The 17,555-nt window shown below is 45.7% G+C and overlaps 1 protein-coding gene across 1 annotated transcript in view; it reads right to left on the reverse strand.

Annotated features, from left to right (window-relative positions):
* LOC107110576 (cadherin-12-like) overlaps window positions 1–17,555 on the reverse strand; it is a 46,212-nt gene that overhangs the window by 6,096 nt on the left and 22,561 nt on the right. Inside the window, exons 3-5 of the mRNA XM_015411374.1 lie at window positions 15,425–15,561; window positions 6,212–6,333; window positions 1,947–2,064 (exon numbers count right to left, since the gene is read on the reverse strand). Coding sequence (XP_015266860.1) covers window positions 1,947–2,064; window positions 6,212–6,333; window positions 15,425–15,561 — 377 coding nt within the window. The remainder of the gene's footprint in view (window positions 1–1,946; window positions 2,065–6,211; window positions 6,334–15,424; window positions 15,562–17,555) is intronic.

A 17,555-nucleotide genomic window follows, 5' to 3' on the forward strand; every position in this document is an offset into this window, starting at 1 on the left:
AGAGGGAGGGAGAGAGGGAGGGAGGGAGAGAGGGAGAGAGAGAGGGGGGGATAATAATGATTGACACAGGGTCACCCAGCAGGCTTCCATGTCAGAGTGGAGAGGGCTTGAGCTAATTACAGCTGCTCTTCAAATCTTTTAAATCTGAGCTTCAAAAAAGCGACGGGATGTAAGTAGTAGTGGGGGTATGGTGCTCGGTCATTTTCAGTTCCCAACCCCTGCTCAAACCACAAAAGTTGATTTTCATTTTGGATTTACGGCCCACTCCCTTGCTAGGTGTTCAGCAACACCTCCCCCTCAACTTACCTATTACTGATCCTCAGCTGGCAAAAACTGGCCAACCCAGTGAATTTATAGCCGAGCTGAGTTTTGAGCACAGATCCATGGGGTCCTGCTGCCGCGCTGCATGCTTGGTGACTTCCTAAGCTGCAGCCTTTCTACCAGCCATGGAGATGGGCCAGCAGTTTCATTACCCTCCTCTCCCTTTCTGCTGCCCCAGTGGGTATCTCATCCAGAGCCCGACAGGCCACCAAATATGGCCGGCAGGCTGTCTTCAGCAGGGCAGGTCACAACGTGCGCAGGGAGTTGGAGCCAGCCTCCTTTCCCACTCCATTTCACCCCATTCCCCTCTTTCCTACAGCCCCCATTCCATATGGCTCTTTTCCCATGCAGATCCAATTATCCCCAGGACAGCCCTTTTGGTGGCCAAAGGGGAACCCCTTCCCTCTTCACCACCGGAAAAAAAAGAGTGGTCGGATCCAACCCAGGGCCCGCTCTGTTGACTCAGCCACTTGCTCTTTTCTGCATAAACGAAGGGCCTGCAAGACGGAGCTCTTCCGCCGGGCATTTGGTTCAGGCAGCGGACATCCCCCTTCCAGTGTGGGCTACCTGGAGAAAGACACCAGCCTTAAAAATTCTAAGGGATGTGTGATCCATTCTCTGTTCCTACGTAGAGCAGAAACCTTTGTGTTTTTGATGTGTAAGAAGCTCAGAATAGATCTGCCTTCCAAATATGTATCACACTGCCTGATGTGAGCAAAAGTTGGAGAAGATTCTTTAATAAAATAATAAAATTTGCCCTGTATTAATCTCATCCCCACCCACTCACAATTGGAAACTAGGTTAAAAGATAGCAAAATCCAAAATTATCAGCAGGACTGCTGCTGCTGCTGCTGCTGAGAGGAGGAGGAGGAGGAGGAGGAGGAGGAGGAGAAGGAGAAGGCGAGGGGGAGTTGGATTTATACCTCACCCACCAGTTGGAATCATAAAGAGGCTTACAATCACCTTCCCTTCCTCTCCCCACAACAGACACCCTGTGAGGTAGATGGGGCTAGAAGAGCTCTGAGAGCACTGCCCTTGAGAGCCAGTTTGGTGTAGTGGTTAAGTGTGCGGACTCTAATCTGGGAGAACCGGGTTTGATTCCCCACTCCTCCACTTGCACCTGCTGATGTGACCTTGGGTCAGTCACAAGCTCTGGCACAGCTGTCCTTGAAAAAGAGCAGTTTGTCTCAGAGCTCTCTCAGCCCCACCCACCTCCCAGGGTGTCTGTTGTGGGGAGGGGAAGGGAAAGGAGTTTGTAAGCCGCTCTGAGACTCCAAGTGAAGGGCGGGGTATAAATCCAATCTCCTCTCCTTGACAGAATAGCTCTGAGAGAACTGTGACTTACCAAAGGTCACCCAGCTGGCTGCATGTGGAGGAGGATTGGGGAATCAAACCTGGTTCTCCAGATTAAAGTCTGCTGCTCTTAACCACTACACCAAACTAGGGAGGATGCCGCACCTTCAGCTGGTCATCCTACAGCCAGCAATGTTGAACCTGAAATGCTTGTGCTGCTCTTGCTCAGCATCTGAAACCACACACACACACACACACACACACACCAGACTCTCAGGGCTGTAGGTATGGCAGTAAGAGGACAAAATAATGGACAAAAAAAACAACCTTACTTCTGTAATCATGGACTGTGAAGTTTGGCTTCGCAGTAATTTCCGGTGACAGTCGAAAGGAGAATCTTTGCCCAGCAGGCGACAAATCCTTATCCGCAGCACCGACAATCTGAATCACCTATAAAACAATGAAACAATGCTGGGGCATAGCTCTCTGATGGAACCAGAAAAAATCTTAACACGATAATCAAATAACAAAATTAGAACTAGAGAATATTGAGGGACAACACACACCTCTGGGCCTACTGGAACTTTGCTAAACCCCCCTCCCCAAATGATGTTTTAAGTAAAATATGGAAAGATGGTATGTGAGAGGATTGCCTGCCAACCCCCGCCCCCAATCTCTGGAAGTAACGTGATTCTCTGGTCTTTGGTCTGCGCATCTGTCTGCAAAGTCAAAGCTAGCTTTGATCAATCTGTAAAGGGCACTTAATAGGGCTGCAGAAATTTTAAAAACCGAGTTATCAAATAAAAACAGATTTGCAGAAAAACTCAGCTGTCGGCTGTGAAAACTCTGTAGCTATTGGCTGGAAGAAACTTGGCCTCAGTGGAGTGAAAAGTGAAGCCCTTTGTCATTGGTTCAGCTGTCCAGGTGTCTGTGTATCTATAAACATACTGACTGCTCGGAATTTTAATCAGAAGGCTTCAGGACAAATAGGACCTTGTTCTGTTGAAGCAAAGAGACTCTATCAGCTAAGTGCTGAATCAGCTAAGTGCTGAATACTTGTGAGTGCTTGTGTATGAGAGTGGTTTGTGGATAGTGTGTGTAAGCTGTGTGGGAATACCAATATCGGATGTGCATGGTCTCAATGGTAGGTGGGCAAATGCCTGGGAGAATGGATGCAGAAAAGGTTGCACAAACATAGCTCTCTATAAAATACATCCATAAACATATACGGTTCCCCACTTGTTCCCACAATGTTTATTCCTTTTTAGTGGGTTTTCCTATGGTCCCTTGTGCCGCTATACAAAGGAAGAGCAAACGGAACAGCTAGGGATGCACGGATCCAAGGGAGCTAGAACTTCTGGCTGCCAGGCAATCTTAGGCTCACCTGGCTATTCTACACACAATGCCATATGATAATTATTATTACCCGTGACAGAGTGGGGATTCCAACGTGAGTCTCCGAGATCCTAGCCAGACACTGTAACCACTACACTGCATTGTCTCATGAAGGAACTACCTAAGTCAATGTTTGAACATTACGTATGCTAGTGAACAGGTGACCTCAGGTGATAGATTCTATTTGCCCTTCTGCCTCTGTATCTTTGGGAGCTGCGGTAGCTCAAGTGGTTAAGACGCTGAACGGCAGGCTGTGGAAGGTCGGTAGTTCAGCAGTTCGAGACCCGAGTGTGCCGCATGAGGGAGTGAGCTCCCGTCTCTAGTTCCAGCTCCTGCCAACCTAGCAGTTCGAAAGCAAGAAATTGCAAGTAGATAAATAGGTACCACTTCAGTGGGAAGGTAACAGCGTTCTGTGCGCCTTGGTGTTTAGTCATGCTGGCCACATGACCACGGAAATGTCTTCGGATAGCGCTGGCTCTTCGGCTTTGAAATGGAGATGAGCACCGCAACCCTAGAGTCGGATTCGACTGGCTTTCAAGCAAGGGAAACTTTACCTCTGTATCTTTGGAAATTCAGCACAAGACATGTCCGATTGTCAACTCTCCCAGGCCACTGCTGACAGCATCCTCGTTTTGGACTTTTGCCGTAACGTATCCATGCTTTATGTGCCTCAGAGAAGCACATGTCATAAAAAAAAGCCTGTATAAGCAGCTTCTGTGGACAATTGTTTATAACTGATTACTGCCTATCTGGAAGAGATCAAGGAAACATTTTCATTCTGTAGGTATAATAACTCAAGCAACGGAATTGTCGAGGCTGCAAGTCCTCTCTCCTCTGGGCAATGGTTTTTGAATGCAATCCGAACAAACTGTTATGGCCCGGGGCCTCACAACTCTCCCCTCCGACTCTGCAGAGCTTATAAAACAAGAGCAAATGGCAGGATATTTGGTTGCCTTTATTCCCGTTGAGCAGGGCCGCAAGAGAAGTTGAGTTCACGGAAACTGCTAATGAGGGGAGGAAATGTGCAGAACGAGGGAGTGAAGGTTAGCAGAATTTACACTTGCTGTATACTTTGTGTTTTTACTAGACAGTATTTCTCCCTGTCCGGCAGGAAATTGCTGAATTTTTATGATTTTTGTTCCCATCTCAGGAACTTGTGATTATACTGCCTAACTTCAGTGGATCCCGAAGGCCCACTAGATGGTGACTGAATACTTCTTTCTGAGAGAGTCACGCTTAATTTGCAGAAGAGGCGCAGCATCAGTCGCTTAATGTAAGCTTACTACAGCTTGTGACCTATCAAGCCGCCTGTGACCTCCCAGCCACGTATTCTGCCTTGGCATGTGCTTGACCCACAGTGATTTTTGCAATCCCAGACAAAATGATCACGCTCCTGTAGGCCTGTCATAGGAGCCGCAGTGGCTTAGAGGTTAAGACATTGAGCTGCAGAGTGGAAGGTCTGTAGTTTGGCAGTTCAAGACCCGAGTGCCGCGTGACGGAGTGAGCTTTCGTCTCTGGCCCCAGCTCCTGCCAACCTAGCAGTTTGAATGCAAGAAATTGCAAGTAGATAAATAGGTACCACTTTGGTGGGAAGGTAACAGCATTCTGTGCGTTTCAGCATTTAGTCATGCCAGCCACATGACCATGGAAATGTCTTTGGACAGTGCTGGCTCTTTGGCTTGGAAACGGAGATGAGCACCACCCCCTAGAGTCAGACTAGCGCTCGAGCAAGGGAAACCTTTACCTTTACCTTTAGACCTGTCATGTGCAGGTGGGTCATAGGCTGGACATGCCTGGTCTACCGTTGAGAACTGGTGTACCATTATGGTTCCGGGTGTGAGCTATATGAAAGGAAGTCACTAACTCAGTCTGGAATCCATAAAATGGGGATAACATCATTTGCTTATGTTACAGACATGTTCTTGGGATTATATGTGGAACGTCTTGAAGTGCCATAGAAATGCCAAGCATTATTATTACTGTTATTGTGCCTACTCTGGTCCACCCCATCTTGGCTGCTCCAGGAGAGCTTCCAATGAGAGCTGTGCTTTGCTTCTAGGGACAGCCTGTGGCAGAAGTGAGATTCCAGCCTTCCTCATTTGGAGTATCTAAGGACTAATCTAAACAGGGGTAATTTCCTGCAGGAGTGCACAGGAGCGGAGCTCTGGCAGTAAAGAGCCCAGGGGGCAGGCACATGCAACAAGCCCCACCCCCTGCTCCCAGCAGCTCTCAGCCAGAGCAAGAAGCAGACAGGTCAGTTGCAGAGCTCCCCCCAGCCCCCCGGTCCAAAATAGTCCAGTGGCACCTTTAAGACCAAGTTTTATTCAGGTACAAGCTCTCCCTCCTCTGCGAGGACAGATCTGCATGTTGGATCTAGCAATCCAAAACAGTCCAGTGGAGCCTGAGTGGTGGGTGTTGCCTTCTGACCCACTTCTGGTGATGTGGCATATGCAAATAAGTTATGCTAATGAGCTCCTGCACCTCTTTTTCTACAAAATGACCCCTGAATCTAAAGTAATCTAAGCAAAGACATGAATGACGGCGAACACTTCCATTTTTATACGATATATTTGTTTGTTTAGAAAAGTTCCCACTAGACTGGCTAGTTCTCTTATTGAACCCAGAAACATACTTGTTAAATTTGCATTTTCACACACATAGCTCTTGAAGGGCACTGCAATTTCAGGAGGGAATTCATTGACATCTAATGCCGGAAAATCTTAGTTATGATGACGCCTATTTAGTGGTGCTTATACTAACATCAGCCAGAATACTTTTGGCTAAGCACTGGAAATCCGAAACAACTCCTACTAGGGAAGAAATAAGTTTAAAATTGTTAAACCTAGCAGAAATGGACAAATTGAGCTTGTTAATTCAGGGGAAAGGAGAAGATTGTTTTTTTGAAAAGATGGTCGAGACTATATAAGTGGATAGACAATACTGTTAAAATTCAGACTCAAATGTAAATAATTAAGTACAGATAATGTATATATGTATGTATACGTATATGGAAAATTCATAAATAAACAGTAAAAAAGAAAGAAAGTCAATTGGGTATATTCAATTAAAAAAATAAAACATCATGTATGTGAAGTTCTCAAAGCATACAAATAACTGCTATTGTTCTTGGATAACCATCGCACAGGATCGCTGTCGCTGATTATGGCTCAATATACAACATACATCAGAAAGGAGAAGATACCTGTCCTGGCTTTGCATTTTCACACACATAGCTCTCGAAGGGCACTGCAATTTCAGGAGGGAATTCATTGACATCTAGGACATTTATGATGACATTGACCTTGCTGGTTAATAGTGGATTGCCTATTAAGAAAAAAATTAAGAAGGAAGACGTTATGAAACACTTGTAGTATATAAGCCCATGCAACACTATATATCTGGAATAAGGCAGTGAGCAGTGTTCCCTCTAAGCTGAGTTAGTGTGAGCCAGCTCACAGTTTTTTAGCCTCTGGCTCACACATTTTTGTCTTAGCTCAGGAAGGATGGCTCCAGAGCAAACTAATGTATGCAGCAGCCAAATTGCTCGCTCACAACTTTAATGCCAGTAGCTCACAAAGTAGAATTTTTGCTCACAAGAATCCACAGCTTAGAGGGAACAGTGGCAGTGAGTGATGTAAATGCCAATCTCTCTTGACATGTCCTTCTATATCAGTACGGTAAATTACGCACACAAGAAGGGCCATACCTTATGATGATATAAAGGTTGGGCAAAGGACACGGCAACGTACTTTGGGCAAGTCTCAATAGGAATGTCCGCACTTTCCAGCTCTGGCTCAAAACCTGAGCACCAAGCAAAGCCATGTGTCTGTTTAGTTTACTGCCAAGGGTGCTGGGGGTTGTGGGGTTCAGTTGTGCTAAGTGGGTTCATCTGACATACTTCCTTTTAACGCGCATGACTTTACTAACTGTATTGCCTGCATGATATCTGCACCTTTCATTCAATGGATTGGCAATGGAAAGCTGAAAACACAGACTGGATAACAACAGTAGAACTGGCCACGACAACAGTGCCCACCAATGGGAGGCATTGTGTGTAAACAGTGGTGAGTGTACAGATTAATAATCTTCACCTTCCCAGAACAATCATTAAAAAAAAAACTGGAAGAAGTGGGATAGGGGACGGAATTAAAAGTTTTGTTCCTGTCAAAAGTGATAGGCAAAGCTGTTGTCCTCTGCTCTTCCATCCTTCGCTGTTGTTTTGGAGCTGTTCCAAAAATGCCTTTGCTTTTGTAACAAGAGTCAATCTTTTGCGTCTTTTCTTTGTTGTTGAAGATAAGTCCTTCTGGAGTTATCCATCTGTAGGGGGTGGAGTTTTTACACTAAGACATTGTTCAGTTGAGAGTTGAAATCGGAAGATTCGCCATCTTTTAATATAAGTTGTATGATTTTATATTGATTGACAGTTTTAATTGAAATTTAATGTATTTTTATATATGTTGTTAGCCGCCCTGAGCCTGCCGAATGGCAGGGAGGGCGGGATATAAATGTAAATAATTTTTTAAAAAAAAAAGCTGCTGAGAAGAGAACTTCACTCAAGGCAATCCATACTCTGGGCAGATCTGTCACTCCGGTCCCTGGAGCATTGACTCTATGTGTGGGGAGGTAGTGGAGTGAGTGCACAAACATCACTCCTTCCTCATGTACAATATCATGTGCAGAGCACAAAGTATGACTTGGACCTAGCGAGCCATACATTTAGTGGTGCAGCCCTACACTAGTTGTTATAGGGTTTTCATCTCTGGACTAGAAAATTCCTGGAGATTTGGCAGTGATGCCCATGCAGGGAGTGATTTCAGCTGGAACCCGTGGTATAGCATAGAAGTGGCCATGTTCTCTGAAGTGGCCATGTTCTCCAGGGGTCCTGATCTCAGTAGTCTGAAGATGAGTTGCAACTCTGGGAGAACTTCAGGCCCCACCAAGAGATTTGCAACCCTACATTTTTATCATCTCATTGCAAACAGACCCAAGTTACTTTGGATAAAGAATAAAATAAAATAAAACTAATAAAAAAATCCCTACCCTTGGAATATATATTTGTTTGATTTTTAAAGCCATCAACTAGACTATTCTGGACTAGGGATGTGCAACACACCCCCCCCAGTATTTTTCGGGTTCGGGTATACTCCCAAATCCCAGTACCGGTATGGTATTTGGATGCCGCAATTATTCAGGACTGCTGATTTTTGGGGGGCTCCACTATACCCTATGGGAACCTTTATAATCAATGGTCCCCATAGGGTATAATGGAGAATCAATCTGGGAGTATTTGGGGCTCTGTGGGGGGCTGTTCTTTGAGGTAGAGGCACCAAATTTACAGCATAGCTACTGTCACTCTCCTCAGACTCCCCCCCCCCATTTAAAAAAAGATTTGACCAGGGGGTCCAGTTCTATGGGGACCAGAAGAAGGTACCCCCATCCTCGATGGAGGGGGGGAAAGGCACTTAAAGGGAATTCGGCCCCTTTAAATGAATTTTGCAAGTTGCAGCTGAACTCTGAAGGAATTTAAAGGGCACATAGTCCCTTTAAATGCCTTCTCCAAGCTGCAGCTTCACCTGGAAGAAATATTTTTCAGGATTTTTCAGGCTTGGCCATATTGGATAGTGGGATAAATACCCCAGCTGATATCTGGCTCAAAAAATACCAGAAAAATACTGGTAAGGTATTGGGGGGGGGGGATTTGGCTTGGATAAACTGAATGCACACCCCTGTTCTGGACTCATGTGGGTTTTGAGTTGTCAGAAGAATGACGGGCTCGTCAATATTTTCAATAAATGAATTTACAGCAGCATTATATCTGCCAGAGTCACCAGACTCTGCTGAGGGAAAAAAACCCTGATTCCTCTGTAGCTTCATTCCTGTTGTGTGTTCTCCATCTTTATCAGTTTAAATTGGATGACATTTATTGTTAGCAAAAAGCCAACTTGATCCTTTGGAGACTTTGGAGGATCTCAAATCACTCCTAGTTAAAGTCAAAGTCTTTATTAATACGGTCATAGACCAGCACAAGAAACTCCTAGTCAAGCTTATTTGCTTGGGAAAGAGAATCGAGTTAAGCCTCATCATTGATTTCAGATAGTGCTCCATCTCAAGGCCACAGATGGTCTTTGGGAAACAGCTGTCAGAACGCCCAAGGGATGAAGCGGACCCAGCTGATAAAGTGGGCACCTGTTCTTGACCTTCATCCGATTCTCCACACAAAAGTGGCAAAGTCCAAATGCATTTGAAGCTTCTGAGAGTTGACTGGAGTCCATCTGGTAAGCTTTATTTAGACAAGAGATGGCAGGACAATTTTGAAACTTGTCTGTACTTGGAAATGAGTAGTCAAAATTTACATAATGGGATATGATTGGACAGAGCTGCAAAGCTCAGTGAAATCCATATGGACATTTTGCAGAACTACAAGAAGAATCTGGTAAAACATCAGCCAGGGACACTCACATAGAATACAGGCCAATTCACAGTTGCCAAAAGTCTATTGCAAACAGCTCATTGGGGCCTGCAAAGCTGTCTCCTGGCTCACAGCTCAAACGGAGTGCATGTGAAAGCACCATTTGTGAACCTTCATGTCTATGTGGCTGTTGCAATCAGCAGAAATGTGGTGGCTTGAAAAAATGCTGTTGGGCTATAGCCAGAGGTGCTGCCTTACTACAGGGTAACCCCAACAGCAGGGGCACACCACTCCTGACCTGAACCAGAGACCCACAAAAGTCAGGCCAAAGGAAGGCACCCCTGGCCTGAAACACAGAGCTAGCCACAGCTCTGGGAGGAGGGTCTCCATTCTCAGGTTTTCATACAAGGCAGCCCTCAGAGCAAAACTCCAGTCTTCTCCCCACACCCAGCGATGACACAACGGTCAGTTCCATCAAGTATCTGCATTTATAAAGCCATTCAGTTGCCACCTGGCACATAGTCCTTCTGTCTCCAACTCTGTCTCCAACTCTGTCTCCAACTCTGTCTCCAACTCTGTCTCCAACTCTGTCTCCAACTCTGTCTCCAACTCTGTCTCCAACTCTGCACATAGTCCTGTTTGTGATTCCTATACCCATGTGAGAAACCCTTTGTCTCATTCCCTGTTCTTCCTGCCCCATCCTTCAGGATACCGAGATAACTAATCAAACATTCAAATTATTAACGATCTTTCCTGACATCCATCAGAGACCCATCTCCCACCTTTTGTGTAAATCTGGGAACCATTAGTGGCCATCAAAGACCCATTCAACTAGCCATCCAGCACTCGACCCATCAAGGCTATTGTGCAGCCAGACTCTGCCCCTCTGGAAGCTCATGGGTCACACCTGAAATATGCTCTGCCTGGTACCACACCTCCATGAACTCCTTATCAGTTTAGAAAAACTATTGTTCTCACCTGAGACCAACCCCCAAGGCCTTCCATCGGTCTGTATTGTTTTCCAATGTCTATATCCGTCAGAGCACATGGCTTCAGATTTTGTGTGTCTGCCCTGATGCCAACTGGCAGTTCACCCCTAAACCTTTGGTTTGGGCCATAATCTCATCTCCATAGACCCCTGCATGCCTGGAAAGGTTGTATCACCCTGTGACTGACCCCTCTATTTGCTGTCAATCACCTCTGCTTTCTTAGTTCTGTATTGCCTGCTCTTTTTGAATGCTTAGTGTGCTTGCAATTAGAGAAATTCTTCAATAAAAGCTATTTAATTTACTCTTCAAATCTGGAGTCTTCCTACTGTGCTGGAACTTGGGATACAAGTGGTGTGCGGTCCCTGTACCCCTCTGGCCTGCTGCATAGCTAATTCCCTAAACAACAAGGCAGGCCATTGGTGGTAACAGGGCCATGGGAATCATGATAGTGCTTTAGGCGTTGACATGGGGATGCTGGCTCACTAATATTTATTCATTTCATTGATACCTCACTTCTCTTCCCAGTGAGGACCACTACACTACACTATAGTGCCTTTCCCTGTGCTTTACAGAGAAGGTTGTCCTGTCCTCTTTCAAAAAGTGGTGCAATGTGTTCTACTATCTCAGCATTTCTCCTGAGTGTGTAGATAGATCTGAATCTCATCCAGCTGCTTTCAAAGGGCCTTGGTTGTGATTCATTGTTTACCAAAGCATGCCCAGGAGGTCTAGGCAGCAACGTGGTGAGTTTGTTTGGGCTTTGAACAGCCTTCGGAAATCATTCCTGAAAATTCCTGCTGGTTTCTGCGGCATTAAAACACATTATAGTTGTATTATAAAATGTCTCTCTACAATCACGAGCCTAATTAACAGAACAGAGTTTGGGCGATTTCTCACTAGAGCTGCCTCGCAGCACAGCGCCGTTTGCCCCGACACAAACATGTTAATTTCACACCCGAGGCTGCGGGGCTGCATTTGACTCGGGGCTTTGCCCGATTTCCTCCGCAGTTTCATGATCCTCAAAAACCAGGATCACAAAACTGTGGAGGAAATCAGGTGAAGCCCCGAGTCAAAATGCAGCCCTGGAGCTTCGGGTATGAAATTGACATGTTTGTGTTGGGGCAAACGGCGGCTGCGCCACAAGGCAGCTCTAGTGAGAAATCGCCCTTGAGTCCAGTGGCATCTTTAAGACCAACAAAGTTTTATTCAAGGCTTTCATGTGCATGCAACACTTCTTCAGATACAAAGTGTGCATCTGTGCAGTGCAGCTCAAGCAGTACTGGATGGATATATGCTGTGCATGGTATCCCTGTAAGGACCCGTGCTGCTGCATTTTGTACCAGTTGAAGTTTCCAGGTCAGCCTCAAGGGTAGGCTCATGCAAAGTGAGTTACAGTAATCCGGTTTGGAGGTGACCATTGCATGGATTACAGTCTAGTTTAGGACGAGACAGGTATGGGGCTAGTTGCCTAGCTTAGTGCATATGAAAGAGCGCCACTCTGGCAACATTTGTGACTTGGGCCTCCATTCCCGGTCTCAGAGGGACACCATCAAGGGCTGGGAGTGGACATGCCACACCTGAATCTCTCTGAGCCAGCCAGAGAACCGCCATCTTGGAAGGATTCCGTCTCAGCCAGCTCTGTTTAAACCATCCTACCACAGCCTCCAGCTTCACTGCTAGACTGCCTGAGGCAGAATCTGGCTGGCCATCCATCAGCAGATAAAACTGTATTGGGTACTGTACTGTGTACTGATGACACCCCAGCCTGAACCTCCACACCAGCTGGGCAAGGGGGTGTATATAGATGTTAAATAGCATTGGGGAGAGGACGGCCCCTTGTGGTATTCCACCTACTTACGGGTACCTGGGCAATACCCTCTCTCCCTGCACCGCCCTCTGTCTCCGGCCTTGAAGAGACGAGACAAGCCATTGTAAGACTACCACCCCGAACTCCAATGTTGGCAAGGCGGTGGGTCAAGAGATCACGATCAACCATGCTGAATGCTGCTGAGAGATCCAATAATTTCAGTAGCGCTGACCTGCCTTGATCCAGCTGCCTGGGAAGCTTGTCCATGAGGGCAACTAAAGCCATCTCCGTCCCATGGCCGGGGCAGAAGCCAGACTGGAATGGGTCCAGGGCCAATGTCTCATCCAAGAAACTCTGGAGCTCTTCTGCAATCACTCTCTCAATTACTTTGCCCAGAAATGAAAGATTCGAAACTGTGCGGTAACTGGAAGGATCCAAAGTTGGCTTTTTCAAGAGTGGTACGACCACAGCCTCCTTCAGTCCCTCTGAATACTAATTCTCATTTTTCCTTTTCTCTTTGAGCTGTTATTTTGACTAATTCAATCCATTTCCTTTTCTCTTCGCGCTGTTATGTTGGCTGATTCAATTTGTTCTTCCATTTCTCTTTGAACTGTTATTTTGGCTCATTAACTTTGTTGTTCAAGCTTAGCCAATTCAGTTCTCTCTGTGCTTTTCTACATTTCTGTGGTACCCGGTTCTGTTCCTACGGCACTGTCACTACGCACAGCTCCAGCACCTCCCTCTTCATCTGCACAAACTTCATTTGCTTGGGAGGCATTTTAGTGACAACTTTCCCTTTTCTGTTTACCTCAGGAGTATCAAATCCTTTTACCAAACCTGTTATTTTCCTTTTCTTGGCTATTTGGGATCTTTATTACAACTCCTTCTTATGTATTACCTTAACTTTTACCTCAAGTGGGCAAAGCCAACTTGTTTCCCCCTTTCTAAACTGCCTGGTATTCTATTACTGTACCTCCTTATGTTTTACTTGAACTGTTTACCTTAGGAGGGCAGACCCCTTTACTAAATCATGCACTCCTTTTCACAGCACCTCCTTATGCTTTACCTGAGAATTGTACCTCAGGAGGGTTCTGGCCTCAATCAATTTCCTATTTTACACACACACACAAACACACACCTCTACAGGTGTTCTCTGATTTGCCAATACTTTTCATCTCAAGAATACTTTTAAAATTTGGGGGTCAGTATCCTAGTGCTCATCCACCATGGGGAAGCGGTGGCAGAGAGGATTTATCCTCTGGTTAGTAACATCTGAGCTGAACAGTACGGCTGTCAGTTCTAGCCCCGTGTTGGTGTGAGTTACCAGCCTTGTCCCTAGCTCACCGTCCACCCAGCGGTTCGAAAGCTTCAGTGAGTAGATAAAATGGATACCACCACTTAGAGAGGGTGGGCACACCAAAGACCCCCCCCGGTGGGGGAGGTGTTAGTCGACGACCGGAATGCTCAGCTCGCGAGATTGAAAGCCTAAGAAAAAATCTCTTCGACTCTGAAGCCTGTAATGGGGCATTCTGGCCAGGCGGTGGCAGTGCGGCGCTGCAAGACCTGGAGAAGCTGACGTCATCTAGCCAAGCCGAGGTGACGCCGTCGGAATACGTCTGACCCTGCAGCTGAACAAACCCTCGCCGACTGTGAAGTGTGTGATTTAAAAGATATATGTTGTCCTCCCTTACCCCTATAAATCATTGTTAGGCTCGCGTTGAATGAGTAACTGCAAATCGCTCAGAGCCAGCAAGCTCTGTAGGATTGAGCGATTAATAAATTGAAAGATTATTATTATTATTATTATTATTATTATTATTATTATTAATAATATGACACACTTTCTCACTCACTCAGAGTCCCTATCACTCTCCATGACTCTCTAGGTCAGGCAGTCACAGTTCACCACCCATCTTCCCTGCAACCATACAAATCCAGACCACATAGTTAAACAAACAAGGAACTGACTTTTATTTATGATCTGAATATAACTTTGGAGTAATATCAGGAGCATGTTACACAGCTTCTTCTCAGCTGAACCTCTGAACTATTTCTCTATCAGGCATTTGGGATTCTTCATTACAAGTTGGCTTTTTTCAGTCAGCATTGAGCTGCCCACCTCCCACAGCTTCACTCAGCCAGCCTCACTCTCAACTGAACTAACTGCTCCCCCCCCATTGTCCCTCTTATCAACATTTCATCAGCTCCCACTGGCCACTCTTACAAAGAGGCAGAACCTAGCCTGCCCATCACATGGACTTTGACTGTGCTCATGTAGCACTGTCCTTTGCAGTATGCCTGGCCCTTCACTGAAACTCAAAGCCAATGTGCAATGTGGCCTTGCTCCACACGTGCAGGCTCTTTCTCCAGATAGGAGCATCCTTCACTCATGGAGGTCAACAGCTGGATTGTTTGTTAGGGTGGGTCTCTCATTTGGGTTAATGAATGGGCACAGTGAGGCACACTGAAAGTGCTAGTTGGCTTTTTTTTAGTGTTGAAGAATGGAATATTACATGGTTAATGTCCAACTAAAGCTATACTGATGAAAAGAGGACTACTAGGGAATGAAATATGCCAGACTGCATCCAAACAGTAACTGCTTCTGCAAATACAAAGGCATTTGCCTTCTTAACAGAGCATCCTCAAATAATGTTATGCACACATTCCTCCATTGGCCACTATTTCCTCCGCATATTTTACCTGTCAGGCTACTGGAGGCTTTTTTGGGGACTTAAAAAGGGGGGAATTGCTGTAGCATAGTAGCGCTAAGGCCTTGATGTGCACAGGACCTTTAAAAAGACTACCTTCCTATCCAGACGGCATGCTCACACGTTTGAATAGCATTTTCTCCCAAAAAGGTCATAGTGAAGCAGTTTTGAGAAAGAGCAAAACGAGGACAGGGGAAACCTAGAAAGTGGATGGTTTAAGGATGGCCTTTTGTGGATGTCCTCAGAAACAGTATTCCCAGCTGGAGGCAAAGGTGGAGATAAACATCTGGGGCAGAAGCAGCCTAACAACTGTTTGAATTATCCTGGGGTTTAACGCATTCCAAGGTAACGACTCCCTCTGCCTTTTGTCGAGAGAAAACAATGCATATTACGTCAAAAATGGAGCTTAAATAGGCAAACATAGGATCATGCGAAATGAATAAAAGATGACGCGTTCTAGGAACTGCTTTCAGGATGCAGCGATTCTTTTCCTGCTTGTACTTACTAATTTTGCTTGCGACAATTGAAAAATTGTACTGTGCGGTGTTCTCCCGGTCCAGCAATTCATTTGTGGCAATGGTACCTTCTGTTCCGTCTATTGTAAAGAAGTTGTCCACATCACTCTTCCAGTCTATGAAGTACCTGCAAGAGGGTGGGCATGGAGAGAACAAGATGGAAAGTGGCAATGTCCATTTATCATAACAGCAGCTGGTGTTTCCCCTTAATGAGTTTGGTTATTCTGCTCTCAGGGACTCCTATCCCCGCTTCGTAATAAAGAGGTTTTGATTGCGTTAACACAAAGTCAAGAAGGCTCAGTGGTGAACAGAGACAGAGGGATGTCGGAAAAAATGTAACAGAGAATGTGTAACCGTCTTTGATTGTGATCACTGCCAATAAGGCTGCTCAAACATGTCCCGTGCTGTCACTCATTTAATGCCTTCCATCTCCCCACAAGATCATCAAACTTTAAAACAAACACAGCAACCGGGGACATTTGTCACTGCTGTTCATGAATCCACTCTCCTGACTGCATGCCTTTTTTCATATTTTCTCACTTTGTTCGTGAAGAAGCTTCAGCCGGCAATATACTTTCGTATTCTGATACATCAAAAACTGCTCAGTCTAACATACAAACCCAGTTCTCGGGCACTATAACCATTGCGATGTTTAAAAGCCAACCCGAGCTGTGCCCCAAACATTTCTGATAACAAGCAGCTCAACTTTTAATGACAACGAAGGACCTGTTTTTAACGATTTACTAAAAAACTTCTGCTGAACTTTGAGTTGTGGTGGCTCAAGTGGTTAAGACGCTGAACTGCAGGCTGTGGAAGGTCAGTAGTTCAGCAGTTCAAGACCCGGGTGCCACATGATGGAGTGAGCTCCCGTCTCTAGTTCCAGCTCCTGCCAACCTAGCAGTTCGAAAGCAAGAAATTGCAAGTAGGTAAATAGGTACCACTTTGGTGGGAAGGTAACAGCGTTCCGTGCACCTTGGTGTTTAGTCATGCCGGCCACATGACCACGGAAACGTCTTCGGACAGCGCTGGCTCTTCGGCTTTGAAACTGAGATGAGCACCGCAACCCTAGAGTCGGACTCGACTGGCTTTCGAGCAAGGGAACCTTTACCTTTACCTTAAAGAACTTCTACATACCTATGATTTTCCGCTCCCAATATGGAACAGAAACATATTTGCTGTTTTGGATTTGTGTCCTAAATAGATACCAATCGAGGAATGGGTGTCTCGGACGGGCAGGGATAAGCATTCTAAACATGCAGCTTAAGAATCGTTGAGGCACGGGGCGGGGAAAGCAAGGTGGATAATTACGGGGCCAACACTTGCCTCACCTATCTAATTTGGAGATGTGCGTACCCATCGAAAGAAAAAAAATGGAAATAGAAAAAGACCCATTCATAACATTTGTTCTAGTAATGGAAGCAAAGGGGGGGAAACACAATATATGAAACGAATGAATGCCATTTGTGTGTTCATTTGTTGCCCCACCGCCTTCCACTGTTATTGGGCTGGGAGTGGCTGCTGCTGCTGCTGTTGGCCAGGTTTGTGACAAGGATGCTCAGTCAGACATGTGACCATCCAGCTGGTGGACAGCAGAGGAAAGAGACACTCTCTCTCCCTCCCAGTTCCAGTACCTTGGATGCTGTTTTTGGTGCATCCAGTCAGTCGTCCCTTGGTCCACCCCGGGGGGATGTGATCTTCAGGCACCTGACATCTAATGCTCTGCAAAAAAGCCCGGTAAAAATATATCTCCCTTCACCTGCGCATCCACCAATGGTCTGTCATCTTATTCTGTGCCAGAAATGCCCTTTTGCCATTTACACTGGCCAAACTGGACTGCCTGTTTGCCAGGGGATACGAATCAGATGTTTAGCACCGTGGAAATAGATGGGGGTCAAGCTAGATGAGATGCTGGAAGACCCATGATTTGATTTTCGGTGTGTTTTCCTGAAACACACTCAGAGGTGTAGTGGCTCAGTGAAAGACCACCTTTGTTTTGCAGGCAGTAGGTCCCAGGTATGTATTCGTTTATTTATTTAAACAGCTATATCCTGCTTTTTCTCTAGGTGATTAAAACAGCCCCACCTAAAACTAAACATAACATGACAGGTCCCAAATCCCCTC

The sequence above is a fragment of the Gekko japonicus genome, unplaced genomic scaffold (genome assembly GCF_001447785.1).
Source record: "Gekko japonicus isolate JY-2015 unplaced genomic scaffold, Gekko_japonicus_V1.1 scaffold2649, whole genome shotgun sequence".
NCBI classification, from domain to species: Eukaryota; Metazoa; Chordata; class Lepidosauria; order Squamata; family Gekkonidae; genus Gekko; species Gekko japonicus.